We start from the raw sequence: 13,443 nt of genomic DNA, 5'->3' as shown, positions 1-13,443 counted from the left end.
TATTCAATGACCTATGAAAAAATGTTAATATTATATAAGAGAAAAGTTACAAAACAGCAGAGATGGACTAATTTCAATTTTATTTTTAAAAATGTACATATACATATTAAAAGGCTAAAATATATCCCATTTGTCAAAAATGGTCATCCTGAGTAGCTGAAATACTTCTTACTTTCTTTAAATATCTCTTTATTTTCTAAATTTCCTATAATTAATACATGACATTTTAAAAACTTATAAATAAATAAGTGGGAAGCCTGACTTTTAAGTGCCATATCCTGACTACTTGAATGATTCAACAGGAAATTCTCAATAGTAAAGTATGAAATTAGTGAAATGTCAATGGACAAAAAAGCTCCTCAAATAGAGCTAGAGGAGTAAGTGCACACACACACACACACAAAACAAAACTGAGTCTTGGGGACTCAAAAACAGTAAGGATTTGCAGGGAGGTTATTAAGGTAGTGGATGTTACACTGAAAGGTACTCCCAGACCACAGATTGTCTCTGTGTCCAATCCCTCTTCTTTTGCCATAGACAACTAACCTGAACAATATGCTCACCCCTAATTATATTACATATGCTATTCGTTCATTCTGAGCAAGTTCTGATTTTTCAGATTTTTTTTTCAATAAGAGCACTGCCTGCCTGACTTTTGCAAAATTCTTTGCGTAAAGAACATTAACAATGCCCTGGCTGATGTGGCTCAGGTCACCTGTTCAATTCCTGGTCAGGGCACATGCCCAGGTTGCCAGCTCAATCCCCAGTAGGGGGCATGCAAGAGGCAGCTGATGTTTCTCTCTCACATCAATGTGTTCCTCTCTCTCTAAAGTCAATACAAACATATTTTAAAATAAATAAAAACATTAACAACCCCCGGGCACCAGATAGCTCAGTTGATTAGAGTGTCATCCTGATTTGCCAAGGTTGTAGGTTCGATCTCCAGTCAGAGCTCATACAAAAAACAACAAATGAATGCAATACTAAGTAGAACAGCAAACTGATGGTTCTCTCTCTCTCTCCCCCAAATAAAAAACAAACAAAAAAAACATTAACATAATAAGGCCTTCTTTTCTCTTCTGAGGCAAATCTAAAAAGATTGAACCAATGCATGCCCCAATATTTTCTTAGTCTTTCTAGGAAGGCACACAATACCCATCCTCAAGCAGGTATAAACAGAGATGTCAACTCTGAAACTAAATCAAGGCTGCCTGAAGTCTGCTGCCAAACATGCAAATTTCAGTTGTTTCTTGCTAGTATGTCTAAGGCAAAATACATGCCTTAGACATTTATCAGATATCTGCACTAGGCCATCAAACATTGTTATAGCATCTATTTAAAAAAAACACATTATAATCTCAGAGGCTCCAATCACTCACTTGGCCTTAAGTAGTAACACAAAAAATACAACTGGAATTTAAATGTAGTACAAGATTTAAATGGAAATTCAGAATGAAGCGAAGTTGTGTAACAAGATTCTGACAGGCATCTGGATTTGCAAAAAATTCCTCCTCCTGAGTAATGTTCTTGGAAGGAAACAGACTTTCCAAAGTAAGGAAGTATAGGTAGGCTAAGAATTAAAACTGGAGACCCAGCCAAGGTGACAGTCTGCCTCCACCCTGGAAAATCTCTACTTACTCATCTATAAAATAATGGGACACCACCAACTTAATCAAAGCAACCATGTTCAGGGACAATGAAACTTCATATAAAATGTACTTGGCAGAGTAAGACACCTAAAGAGTTTAACACTTTACTGGACCTTGTAACTTTCCTTACTGAGGGATCAGGCCAGAAGACCCACATTTTAGTTTTGGTTATACTCCTTAACTAGTAGTTAACGACTGGGCAAATCACTTTACCTCTTTACTCCTTTTATGTAAAACTAAAGGCTTCATCATTAGTCCTTTACAGCAATAAAATTCTATGATTCTTCAGAGACAGAACATCGGTAGCATAAGATCACAAGTGAGGATGCTGATATCAGGACTCTAACCCAGATTTCTTGAACTTCTTTACTGATGACATTCCACAACATGAAAGACATTCTAAAGCCAACTGGCCATGTACCTGAAAAACTATTAATTCCTGAAAACCTTTCTCAGGGCCAACCTATACACAGGAGGGGGACAAATTTACTCCAAATGTACCCTAGTGCTGGGGTACAAAACTATGCCTATAGCATGGTGTTAACATCAATGGCATATCCACTTTCAGTTAAAAGCACCTCAGGGGAAAAAAAACCAAACCCAACTCAGTGGAGAACCATTCCTCAAAACACCTTTCCTCAAAATCAACTCTGTGAAAAACAATCCCCCACAAGAAGACTTAAAAAAAAAGAAAAAGAAAGAATGTACAGGTGAAAAGAACAAGAACTGTAAGAGGAGGTTATACAGGAAAAAAGTGGTAATTTAGTCTTTGGACTTAACATTTTCTTTCTTTTTTTTTTTTTTCAAATTATAAGAGAAAGTTTATTTAGAAAGTTACAGAGGTAGTAGAAGTGAGCCAGCTAGGCTGCACAGGCTTAGGAAACAAGTTACAAAAGCAAAATAAGAGCCCTTGGAGCTTAGGAGAAAGGCAAAGGCTTGGGGCCCTGGGGGAAGAAGAGGAGTGAGGGAAAGACTCTGCCCTGCTCCCCGCCCTGCTCCGGAGGTGGAGAGCTTGCTCGGACTTAACATTTTTTTTAATAGTTTTACCCCCTTTCTAATAAGACTAGGAAAAATAACCAACTTACTGTCTCTCAGGCCCAATCCAGTGGCAGCTGAAAGACCTGACAAGGGAAGAATGGAGGCTCGGTAGCATTCCGTGGTGAGTGGTTTGGTTTTACCTGAGTACCAGATAACTGAGATTTATGAGTAAGTGGCCATATACCTTATTATTAAGCCCTGGCCAGGTAGCTCAGCTGGTTAAAGCATCATCCCAATACACCAAGGTTGTGGGCTTGACCCCAGGTCAGGGCACATACAAAAATCAACCAATGAATGCATAAATAATTAGAACAACAACTGATCTCTCTCTCTCTCTCTCTCTCTCTCTCTCTCTCTCTCTCTCTCAGAGCACTTACAAGAATCAACCAATGAATACATAAATAAGTGGAACAACAATTGATCCCCCCCCTCCTTCCCTCCCTCCCTTCCTTTCTCTAAAAAATCAATTGAAAAAAACAAAACACCTTATCATCTAAAATAGTACCTTTTCAAGAATGAAAAGAACACTAATTGTACCGGGACAATTGGGACCGTTCTTCCCCAAGTGAACCAGGATATATGAACCTTGATTATAAAGGATCCCAGCAGGCAGCAAGGCAGGCAAGGGACCTACAGAGTTACCCTATCAACCACATAAAGTAATCTTATCTCAAAATCACCTTATCAACCAGCAGGAGGCCCAGTAGAGGCAAAAGGGAAGATGGGAATCTGCTTTTCCCCCACCATCATCTCTGCTATTTGGACCTATTTTAAACCTTCAACCTCCTCAAATGCCATTTTCTCATTCATTCCTACATGCCCCAGCCCTGGATTATTACTTCCATATTAAAATTGGCCCCAATAGGAAAATGGCACTCAGAGCACATGGACGTGATCTCCAATGCTTATCAACTCTGTATCCTGAGAGATATGTGATAGGATCTCAGTATTCAACACTGCAAAGTGCAAGGACTGAGGAAGATGGCAAGAAAATATGAACATGAAGTTATGGGAAGAGTAGACAACTAAAGTGACAAAATACTACTGTCATCTTTCCCTAAATCCCTGACTTATGAAAATTGTTGTGAAGAGCAAGTGGAACCTAAGAACAGAATCTAAAGAGCAACCCTCCTTGTTCACCCAATCGGTGAATAACCTTGGAAATGAAATGCCTTCTTTTTCACAGAACCAGAATGAAGTTACTGGTGATGGAAGTAAATTTTACTTGCAACAACACTATGCTTCCATTAAGGATTAAACAGGTTTATCATCTGGGTTAGGAGTTATACCTCCCTTTATGATACTATATCTGTGGAAAAGTTCTTCCAAATGACTTTACAAGTGAGTGTGCTCTATGGGCAAATAATCCCATGTTATGTTATTTAAACCTTCTGCTAAAAAGCACTTTATTGTGAACAACATTATTCATCTGTGCCTCTGGCATAGATATTTTCTCCCCGTGTATAATTATGAGGAAAGATACATATTTCGGTTGGCTGAAATTCAGCTAAATGTACTCAATCAGCATGCTTTCAGCAGATATCAAATTCAAATTACAGGCTCAGTAAATACATATATATTGTTTGTACTTTTAGTTGGGCTAATGGAGAAGAGGAACCAATTTGGTAACAAGAGTATACTTACTCTTAATTAGACTGAAGTAGGTAAGTTTAACCAAGTGTGAAGTTAGTCACATGGTTTATGTAAGCAAGTGTGGAACACACAAAGTGTAAAAAAGGAGACTTCAGATGACTGCCAAGGCTAATATCCATCCAGGTGAAGTGATTTCTAACACCAAGAGAAACCTGCTTGAGGGGTGAGTACAGTAGCTTCTTGGGAAGCACCTATTGGAACCAAATTCTCTACAAAGACCAAGGTAACAGACCAAGGTAATTTTAATGTGACCTGAACAGTGCTTACAAGCTCCAAAATGACTGATCTGTCCCCTCAGCCCCACCCCCATTTCCATTTACACATGAAGGGGGAAAAAAGCAGCTAGTAAAGTATCAGAGTGACAGCATCAGGAGGTAAGACTGTAGGGGGAAAAATCAAATCCTTTTAAAACATACATAACACTAAAAATTTCAGAGCATATAATAGCAGCACGTCCTGGAGCTCATGCAGACCCAGGCTGGAAATCCAGCTCCACCACTAACTATAGAAGCTTTCACAAGTTACTTAACTTCTCTAAGCCTCAGTTTCCTCATATGTAAAATAAGAATAATAGTACTATCCCTACCTTAGGAAAGATTCTACTGAGTATTAGATGCGATCATGTATATAAATGTGCCTGACACATATGAAACACCCCCAAATAATATTTGAAAAATAACATGATCAAATATTAGCTATTTTTATATTGTTAAACATTTATTTTATAAACTGAACATGAGGTGAGGCATCCTACGCAGTAGAAACTGGGGTGTACTGTAGATTTTTGAGGGATCAGGCGGGGATGTGAGAAAATGAGAGTTAAGTTTTAGGAAGCTTTTATGTTGGCAGTGATGACTAGTAAGTATTAAAGCTGAAAAGAACAAAAACTTGGAAGCACCTATTGGAACCAAATTTTCTACAAAGACCAAGGTAATAAAAATCATTTTTTTATCCTTAGAGTTATATTTCAGTGTAATATAATGTAATGCCCTACCAGTTCTCTGCATCATAGAACCATCAGCAGTCACTCATCAATGTCCTTTCTTGATTCTTCAGCACTTATTTATGACAATTAATACAAAACCTTCAAATCCCCTTGTCTTTCTAGACTACAGATAATACTGGCTATTTTCCAAGTGGTAAATAAGAAATATAAAGTGCTTTAGCAGAGGGCCTGATACACATTATATGCTAAATAAATGTAAAAAAATAATTCTTATAGTTATTAAGATTAAAGAGGCACATACAGTAAGTTCACATTAATGAATAAATAAACATAAGATACTTGTGTGGAACAAGTTAACTTTACAGCAAAACACAGAAATTCAATTTATCATCTAAGAGAAGCAACTAGAGTTGTACATGCACTCAGAAATTGTTAGCATTCAGCTTTTAATTCTTTAAAAAAGATCTAGAAAAACTGGCCCACCCTATCAGAAAAAAAGGTGGGGGGAGAAAGATATAAAAAGGCAACTAAGAAACAGCCCCTTCCTGGGAGCAGTGAGCCCTAATTAGAGTTCTGACTGCCAAAGACTAACTGGGCAGCTCTGGGCAAGTCGCTTTTCTATTGCTATATTCCTCTTCCATAAAATAAAGATCATTCCATCTCTCTGATTCGATGAAGAAGAAAGAAGATACAGAAAAGGTTACCTAGCCCAGCTGGCATGGCTCAGCGGTTGATACAGGAGATAACGGTTTGATTCCAGTCAAGGCACATGCCCAGTTTCAGGCCTCAATCCCCGGTAGGGGGTATGCAGGAGGCAGCCAATCAATGACTCATCATTGATGTCTCCCTTTCTCTCTCCCTCTCCCTTCCTCTCTCTGAAATCAATAAAGACATATTAAAAAAAAAAAAAAAAAAAAAAAAAGGTTACCTAATGCAGTATTTCTCAAGCTTCAATCAATCTTGGTCACCTTTTGATTTTTGCTTTATCCATATAACACATACAGCATTATTTTTCTTAAATTGATTTTCTAATAGGTATAAAAATAAATGTACTATTAAAATTTAAATATTCATTCAAAGATACCTAAAATCAGCTTACATACCCAAACTTTGGCAAATAGTAATCTAACCCTTATAGCTTGAAATAAAAAAATTTAAGGGCAGAGAATTAAGTAGATAAGAAATATAACTTCATATTCTCACAATAATCTAAGGGTTAATCCTAAAAGATTAATATTCTGTCACTTAATTATAAGAAACAATATAATGTAGGGCACTAAAAATTAAAAACAGAATTGATTCCTTCTTAATCTCCATTTGAATTAAGATTTTAGTTCCTTTAACCTTAAAAGGCTTTAATTCTACCCTTGAGTATATAAATTCAAACTAAAATAGTATGAAAAGCTACTTCTTTCTTGAAACTATGAAAAAAGAAAAAAGGATTAAAATCAAACATTTTGTTAGCAATGGAAGTGCTCTAGGAATGAAAAAATAAATGCAAATAAAAGAGAAAACTCATGGACACAGGCAACAGTGTGGTGATTGGGGGAGAGGGGCCGGTGGTTCTAGAAGAGTATAGAGGGGATAAATGGTGACGGGAAAAATATAAAGGGGAAAAAAAGAAACAGAAATGTATCCACTTTGCAACTCAGCATTTGGAAAGCAGTATCCATTTGTGTCTCAAGTTTTACTGGTCAATAAAGTTTCCCTGATCTGAATCATTCGAACTGTACCTGACAATCAAATCTATCAATTATCAGTGAATGAGCACACGCTTGCACCTGTCTGACACCTCCTCTCAATGTGGTAAATGAGGGCTGCCACTCTTAGGAAATCTTAATAATCAAAAACACACTGGTATAAGTCAAGTCAGTGATGATCCTTTGAACAAATATGAACACAAAGACAACTTTCTAATGTGCTAATAATGTCTAATAAGACTGGTGGTCATCAGTTAAAACTCACTAGGTTATTTTAAAGCAGAAGTGACAAACCAGGGCATAATTCTAAATTTGCCAATCTTTGATAGATACCACCACTAGACTGAAGAACAAGTAGGAAAAATGTGTATCTATAAATATCCATGTTACCTTATCCTTGTCACATGATCTATAATTTATTATAGCACTGTCAACCAAGACCATCTCTGTGAACCTTCTCTTTCCCACTAAAGCTCACAGGTATGAGGATTTTTGCTATGCTAAGTACCATAAACCAGAGGAAAATCAAATATCTATTAAAGTATCATGAAGCAGAAAGGAAAAATTAAAAAGGGTCATGCACTGTTACAAATGAGAAGTAAATGCTCCTAAATGCAAGCTTCTTGAAAGCATGATTTATACCTGATTCCTCATCTCTGTTCTTCTCATAGCTGTCTTATAAATAGTATGCACTCAAAAACTACTTGTTGAACTAATAAACAGACCGAAGCATAAAATTTAACACCTTCAAAACAATGAACTACCAGCAAATAGAAAAGCCCAGAAGAAAATCCAAGAATCGATTCCCTAATCATCATGTCAAAATTTAAGTACTATTAAAGCTTTTCAAAGTCAGAAATCTGCCCTACCAATGGGCATATTTCTCCTGATTAAACTCACCACTGGATTAAGAAATTCATTCTAATTAGACTCATGAGTTTTAATGAAGTCAAACTTTAACTGGCTAAAGCCAAATATTTTACCTATAGATAATATGCTCTTAGATAAATTTATTTACAAAAAAATTGATTCTATTAAATGTGATATAACTAATGATTAGGCAACAGAAAAAGATAATTAATGGGTTCAAATTAAGCATATAGTTATAGGTATTATTTGATGCTTAAAAATATGCTTTGATGACAATACTGGGGTTGAGCTTATTCATGAAGCATTTTTAGAGGTTGAGCTTATTCACCAAGCATTTTTAACAGTTCACTTAATTGAGATCTTTCTCAATTTTTCACGTTTTACTCTGTCATTAATGTTAGAGATTAATGGTGTCAATCTCCTAAAAGCTTTTTGTGAGCTTAAAGTTAAACAACAATAACAGTTGCAGTAGCAGTAGAAACCAGAGCAACATCAGGGGCTAGGTCCTTGCGCTAAGTAAGAGCTTTACAAATGTTATTTCTTTCGATCCTCATCACAACCCCGTGAGGTATTACTGTCCTTATTACATGGATGAGGAAAGAGACGAAGAGGATAAATGACTTGTCAAAGGGAACCCAGTTAGCAAGTTGTTGAGCTGATATTCACCCCCAACCCTGGTTGCCTGACTCCAGGATTCATGCTCCTAATCTCTATTTATACCTGTGGATACTTTTTTTTTCTCCTCCCTGTGGATACTTTTAATGATCAATAAAGTCAGAGGCCCATGTGAAACAGAAATGTAATAGCTGTCCCAGGTAATAACTAGAAGGCAGAGTTACAATCCAACTCAGATACACACAGAGCTACATTCTAATTAGTCTCCCAATCAGATCCGAAGATGCTCATTTTGTTCCCAAAGAAAAAAGACAATTTAGGCAAACATATAAAAGACTCCATTCTAGGGAAAAGGAGAAGCATAAAAGGAGGCAATGAAGGCAATGGAAAGTACTAGATACAACCAAAGACTTAAAAGGTAAACCCAGGATACACCCTAAATATGTGTACTAACATAACATCCTTGATGTTGTTGGGATCGCTTGTAAAGTAGGACTTCAACATACATTTTTCTTCATCCCTCAAAGGATTAACACATAAGTATTTTAAGAGACTGCAAGCATCAAGCATAAACTGTTCCTTATAAAAAGTAATCTTCACTCAAACCCATGTAGTTTACAAAGTACCTTCACATATAACATTTCACTGAATACTACTGTTAGGTAGTGAGAGCAATTTGTTATCCCCATTTTACAGATGTAGAATAAAGGGACTTACTTTCATACCATTTGTGACTGGTAGAGCCTCCAACTCCTAATCATGTGGCACCAAATCCCAGGCTCCTTCCACACATTGTGCCTCCTCATTCCACATCAGAAGGTCACAAAACTATCCTGTCTGCCCCATTTACACAAGTTCATTACCAATACTGTAAGAACAGTGTCAGCTAATAATGACACCATGACTTATAAGTACGAAGGGGAAAGAAAACAAACAGCATTTTCTCTGAGAGGCCTGGCACTCTGTTTAGCCCCCAACCTAAACTTTGCCTAATGTAGTCTTCACAACAGCCATTCAGGTAGGTGCTGGTATTCCCATTGCATAGATCAGGGAACATACTCAGAGAGGCTCAGCACCTCGACTAAAGTCACACATGAAATGACAAAGCAGTGATTTTAACCATGTGTCTGCTATACCACAGTGCCTTACATGATATCATAGTAATGCCCTTTTCTGATCAACAATAAAAAATACTTTTTAGGTTAAAATATTTTAATGTTTTAATATGTCAAAAAACAACAACATCCTACCACTTGTTGCTATCACACTCTCACTTCCCAGCAGAGTGCCTTTTCTCCTTCCTGATTTTCTCTAGGTTACTCTTAATATCTGCTGGCTTCATTGTGCCCTGGAAAGAGGGCTAGCTGTTAGAACAAAAAAGCAATGATGTATCCTTAACAAATAGCATTGTATAAAGCCACAGGAATCATGCAAATATTATTTTTGCCCTAGGTCTAATCTAATTCTATCAAATAGTATGTGTCAGTTACAAGAAACATGAGCCTGCCCAAACAGTTAGGAAATGAGAACAGTGAACAAACTATGAACAATCATTCTAATCACCACTTTCTGAGGGCTTTAACCAATCCAGAAAAGATAAAAGAACAACAGAAAGCATTAAAAGTAATCTCATTACCATCCAAGAATCTGGCCTCCCACCACCTTATGGTGAAGCATGAGGGAATGGACAGCATTAACCTCGAAAATACTATGTGCCCCTCCCCTCAGGTGTTAACTGCTAAAAGGAGGACAATGGCAGATAAAATGTAAACATGACACTATAAATAGTTTTAAACATGGAAAGATTACTGAAAGACTCCCCAGAACAAACTTTAATTAGCTTTAACAAGTTAAGCTGTATTTATAATTCCTAGAGGGGGCTTCCTTATCTGAAGCAAACAGGAGGAACATTGTTAGCATAAATTATACTCATAATGGAAGTTGAATAACTGAAAAGGCTTTTAAGCAAAATTCTATGTTCTGGGAACAAATAAGAAAGGCTAAGTCTATCTAAGCTAAACTGGAGGGGTGGGTGGTAAAGCCAGCTGGAAGGACTGAAAACAGGGCAGGAGTAGATAAAAAGGAAACAGGAAGAACTGAGCTACAGGAAGTGTGAGGGGAAGGAGGAGGAATAGGGGCAAAGAAGGCTGAAACCCAGAAAGTACTGATGGATACGGACAACTCAGACCTTCAAAAGGAAGGAAACGAATGCTCAGAACCAGGTTTATCAGAGCCTGCTCGGTGGGAAGGATCTCGGCTTCTACAGACTAAAATGAAAGGAAATGAACTGGCCAAGACTAGAGAAAATGGAGTTCATTTAAGACATAGAGGAAGGTCCTGAACAAGGATAACTATAACTGGTAGAGAATGGAGGCAACTTTTTAGTGGTTTTTGAAAAGTGTTCACTTTAAATGGGTGAATTGTGCGGCATGTGATTTACATCTTAATAGATCTGTTATTTATATTTAATTTTAATTTTTTATTTTGGGGCGGGGGGAGAGACATCAATTGTTGTTCCACTTATTTATGCACTCACTGGTTGATTCTTGCATGTGCCCTGATGTGGATGGAACCCACAACCTTGGCCTATTGGGAGGATGCTCCAAACAACAGAGATACTGAGCCAGGGCCATAAATCCGTTATTTTTAAAAAGTGTGTTAAACTGGGCAACCTGTGACTTGTACTTATGATTTAATTAAAATGATCAGTTCTGTCTATAAAAGTGCCCCCTAAATTCCCTAACCCACTGGGGTGAGTTTACTTGTGTCTGGAAACATCTCTGTTGGAACATATCAGTCTGGAAAGGAGGCAGGAGTATTAGGAACACAGAAGAAACCGTAGGGGGGAAACGGGGAGATTTTAAAGAGGACTTCCCCCATTTTGCCTTTGGAATTTTTGGCCGTGTGGGGGAAGAAAGCTTTTGTTTGGGGTATGCCTTGAAGAGGAATATCAGGTTTCTTCCGGGGATGATCTAGGGCCAAAATCTACGTAGTCAGTGAGAAAACGATCTGGGGTGGAAAAGTCAAGTCAGTTCTGGAGAAACCCCAGAAGGTTCATCGTGAAATGATCACAGGTCTTATCTCTGCTACCCCCAAATTGGACGGCACAACCCGTGTCACTTGGACTGTTAATCTCGAAGAAAGGCCGATGCTTTGCCATGATCCCAGAAGTTTCTGGCAAGCTGCCCACTGACGTAAATTAGAAAATCACTCGGGGACCGGCCCGGGGGAAGCGAAGCGCCACGTCCAGCGCTGCACTCCCTGTTCCTCTCAACGTAGGAAAAGGGACGAGGAAGGCTGGAAGCGAAGCGGAACGCCAGGGCGCTCGTCTTCGCCCTCCTCCCCTTAGCCGACTTTCGGGGAGCCGCCCCCGAAGTACCCCCATCCCCACTCGCCCGCCTTGGGCCCGCAACCCCCGGGGGGGGGGGGGGCGGCGGCGGCGGCGAGCGCCCCCTCGAGCAGCAGGCGCACCTCCCCCGGGGCAGCTGTCGCCGCGGCCCGCCCTGCCCGAGCCTCGCCGGGAGCAATAGGCTATCGATTCAGCTGCCTGTCGCTAGGAGCCCAGGGAGAGCGAGGCCTACACCGCCCGGCCGGAGCCCCGGCCTCGATTTCGCCACTTTCCCCAAACCGGCGGCGGAGCCCGGGGACAACCAAGCCCAGCTGGTCCGGAGGGAAGAGGCGCGGAGACCACCTGCAACGGCAGCCTCGGGGAGGGGGTGCGGGCGCGGGGCTCCCGCCAACAAGTCTCCGGGGTCGCCCAGTGGTCGCCCCCTGCCTCACAAGTTGCGCATTCAAGTTCAGGCCGGCGCCTTTTCGCCTGCAGAACCCTCGACACTCCCGAAACCATAATAAAAACATGACCACAGGAGATGGAGCTGGGCCCTTAAGGGCGCCAGGCGGGGGAGGGGGGGGCGGCGGCCAACAGCGACCCGGCCGCCAGTCACCTCCCCTCGGCTCACCCAGCCAGCCCCCGACCCTTCGGGCGACCAGCCCTGTCACCGCCCGGCCCCGGGCCCAAGGCCCCTGCCCCAGGACGAGGCGACGGGGTCTCGAGCTCCCCCTTGCCTCAGGCGCGCCTCGGACCCCTCCCCCTCCAATCCCCAAAATGCCCCCCACACCTTCTAAAGTACGCGGAGGAAGAGTTTCCCCTCAAACTTTATCCAGAGGTAACCTCGCCCCCCTCCCAACCCACACTTTCGGGGCAGTCAGCAGGAGAGATCACTTTACACTTGGGATAAAGAGAATTAAGGACCTGTCAACCATTTTGGGTCTTTTTTATAGAAGACATCCTCTCCTTCCCCTCCCTCCCTCCCTCCCTCCCCTTGCAATGGTTTTAATTTGACACCAAACCTTCCCACCGCAGAAGGGGGGTTGAGGAGGGAGGAGGTGGGGACGGAGGAAGGAGGGAGGAGGAGGAGGGTGGCGAGGGAGAGCAAAAGGGGGAGATTGGAAAGGGGCCGGGAGGCGCGGGGAGGGGAAGGGGGTTGATTTACCTGAGACCAGCCACTGGCCTCCATTGTTGGAGAATTCAATGGCATTGACACAGCCGAAGTGGCCGAGGAGGTCCTTCTTGTAGAGGTTTCTGCAGCCTCGCAGGCGTCTCCTCTGAAAGTCCTGAGTGAGCAGGGGGTCCCCATGCAAGCCCCGCTGGGACAAGAAGCCCACCACTGACCTCATGCTGCCCCCCAGGCCAGCTCTCCTCTTCATCCTGGAACCGCCGCCGCCGCTCGCGCCGCCGCCCCTCCCTCCGCCTCACGCGCGGCCGCCGCGCTCCCCCCACCCGACCCTCCCCCCGCGCTGGGATCCGGATGGTTCTTTAACCAGCCATGGCAGACGGAGCGAGGTGTGCAGACACTCGGTGGCGTTCGCGGCTTCCTGATGGTCCCCTCCCTCCTCTGCCCCCCCACCCCCCGGCCCAAGCTCCTCCCTCTCCTTCCCCGCCTCTTCCAGCAGCTGATCCCCAGCTGTGGCC

The 13,443-nt window shown here is 41.4% G+C and overlaps 1 protein-coding gene across 2 annotated transcripts in view; it reads right to left on the bottom strand.

Moving 5' to 3' along the window:
- DCAF5 (DDB1 and CUL4 associated factor 5) overlaps window positions 1-13,200 on the bottom strand; it is a 91,550-nt gene extending 78,350 nt beyond the window's left edge. For both annotated transcript variants that reach the window (XM_016223817.2, XM_016223818.2), the window contains exon 1: window positions 12,965-13,200. In XM_016223817.2, the coding sequence (XP_016079303.2) occupies window positions 12,965-13,178 (214 nt within the window). In that variant the 5' untranslated portion in view covers window positions 13,179-13,200. The remainder of the gene's footprint in view (window positions 1-12,964) is intronic.
- Between the last annotated feature and the right edge of the window lie 243 nt (window positions 13,201-13,443).

This window comes from Miniopterus natalensis, chromosome 1 (assembly GCF_054644295.1).
Source record: "Miniopterus natalensis isolate mMinNat1 chromosome 1, mMinNat1.hap1, whole genome shotgun sequence".
In the NCBI taxonomy this organism is placed as follows: domain Eukaryota; kingdom Metazoa; phylum Chordata; class Mammalia; order Chiroptera; family Miniopteridae; genus Miniopterus; species Miniopterus natalensis.
Note: the sequence above shows the minus strand (reverse complement) of the source record. Positions and strands in the feature narration are given on the sequence as shown.